Genomic DNA, 2,352 nt, shown 5'->3' on the forward strand with positions numbered 1-2,352 from the left:
CAGTCGATGCCATGCCACTCACAAAAGAAGGCCTGGCAGCTGTGGCCGCAAGTTGTAGCCACCATTAGACACTCACCTTTTCTGCTTACCAAGCCTCATTCAATTTTTGCATACGTTATTTCCCTTTTTTTCTATTTCCTAAGGCAGTTCGCTGGCGTCAATGCAGTGCCTGACCCTGCAACAGGCAGTCTACCCTGGATTTTGGGTAGCATCTACGCAGTTGTTGCACGAAAGTATTCCTACCTTATTTTTCCCCACTAATTGATCTCAACACAGATTTACTCAAACTTCACCGTCGTCCTGCCAACCGGAACCATCTCCCGGTCCTCTGTGTTGCTTTAAGCTGCCGCTCTGCGCTGTTTCATTGAAGTTTTACATAGCGGTCCGCTTGAAGGCAACTATACTCTTTGGGTCCGTCAATTCAGTTTCCATAATGGGAAATATGAGGCGCATTGCAGGCGACTTGTCGCCAAAAGCTTCGGACCCGCTTGAGGTCGCAGGGGAAGGAACAGATCCCGCCCCAGATAACGCAGACAACAGTGGCATCGCTGCCACAGCGGGTGGAGCTTCTCCTTCCTGGAGGTACCGCGGGAAAAGGGCTCGAGCGACTACGGCTGCAATTGCTGCTGTTGCAGTGATAGTGGTGTGTGGGGTTCGTTACATCATGTCCGGAAGGTCTCCATCATACGTGAAGGCGTCACAGCTGGGACTTGTCGATGCGTCACAGCCGTCAGTGGGCGACGTGTCAGAGCCGTCACTGGACGACGTGTCAGAGCCGTCACTGGATGATGCGTCACAACTACCGCTGGACGATGCGAGCATGCAGAAGTACATGAACGACTTCAATGAAGCAGCAGAGGAGATGGAAAAGGCTTTCCCCAAAAAATCGAGCGTGCGTAAAGCTTTTCAACTAAACTTCACACCGTCGCTGGAGGATGGTGAAAATCTCTTGAAAAACCCTCTGGCGATCATCAAAGACCACGTTGCCAAGATGCGAGAATGCAAAGTTCCATCTGCTTCTTCTCCGCAGGCGCGGCGGGACTTCGCCCAACACTTGCAGCTACTACGCAGCATTTGTCGGGCAACCACGCTTCGCGTCAACGAATTAACCTCGTTCTCCGTTGAGAACAAGCAATTTCGCGTAGCCCTGCCTTTTTTTCGAGACGGCGAACCGTCTAGTCACCATGCGCACAAAGACCTTGCAGAATGGGGAGGAATGGGTTGGGATGCAGCTCACTTCTTGAGGAGTTGGGGGCTGTCTGCTGGTTATAGCGATCGACAGGTGCCAGGAGCCTTCGCTTTCATGCTAAGATGGTTGTTGGAAATTGAGAAGAGATATAACGACGCCAACTTGAACGCCCGATATTATTTCATGGAATTTCTTCAACCATTTGAAGGAGACGGCACTTTAAACCCCGCTCATGCTCCTGCCGAACACAAGATTCCATACACTGGAAAGCCATTTCGAACATCAGCTCTTGCAGACGCAGCTGCGCATGTATTCCGCGAATCCGATGCCACTACGAATTACGCATTCGTACGAAAGCTGAATCGAATTGCAGATAATTGGTCGAACGAAGGAGTGGCGGCAGCTGTGAAGCAGCAAGAGAAGGAAAATGTGGACAATGCCCAAGAGAGGCTGGAGACTAAGAGGGAGCTTATGCGACGGCTGCTAAGCGAAGGAATCCCAGAGGATGACCTGGTGATAATTGCATTGTTCCTTTTATAGTATATGAACTGATTTTATTGTGCGTTGTGCCAGGTGACACTACTTTTAGTGCAGCAGGGGTCCGCATGCGTGTTGTCCGGCCTCCTTACAGTTGCTGCTGTAGCTAGAAAGTTAAACGCAGTTTTGTATTTAACCCGTTTTTTTGTGGGATCTCCGCCTAGAAGGAAGGGTGCACCCACCTATCAGTGAGGCAAGACTTTGTTTTGGCCTCATGACACATTAGATTGCAGACCGGGAATAAAACGCTGTTCTCGAGGAAAGCGAACCCACTGCTGTTTCTGCATATCCCTCGTCAGCGATAATTTGTTTTTGCTGCGCCGGGCTGTACTATGGATGATCCAGTGAATCCAGGTGCAGGAATAACGGCGTAGAACGCTGGATTACTGCGCAAATTGTATTTGGAAACTAAATGTACAGAGATCTTATTCAATGCAGAGACATCCGTGGGTGCTAGAGTTTGCTGTTGGTGCTAGAAAGTCAAGGCGGATAACAGTCAGGAGCTTCAGATATGTTAGGCCAATGCTGCAGAAAAAACATACTACACCAACTGGTGGATGTAACATGAGTTAGCGCAGAGTTAGCTCAGGAGCCTATCGACAGCTTTGGCATGCTGCGCGTAAGCG

General features: G+C 49.9%; 1 protein-coding gene across 1 annotated transcript; it reads left to right on the forward strand.

Moving 5' to 3' along the window:
* Positions 1-433: 433 nt before the first annotated feature.
* EMH_0061050 (uncharacterized protein) lies at positions 434-1,729 on the forward strand (the record flags this gene model as incomplete). The annotated part of the gene is made up of 1 exon (XM_013497855.1): positions 434-1,729. The coding sequence occupies one exon, from the start codon at positions 434-436 to the stop codon at positions 1,727-1,729; it is 1,296 nt and encodes a 431-aa protein (XP_013353309.1).
* Between the last annotated feature and the right edge of the window lie 623 nt (positions 1,730-2,352).

This window comes from Eimeria mitis, genomic scaffold, assembly GCF_000499745.2.
Source record: "Eimeria mitis Houghton genomic scaffold, Emh_scaff2980, whole genome shotgun sequence".
NCBI lineage: Eukaryota > Apicomplexa > Conoidasida > Eucoccidiorida > Eimeriidae > Eimeria > Eimeria mitis.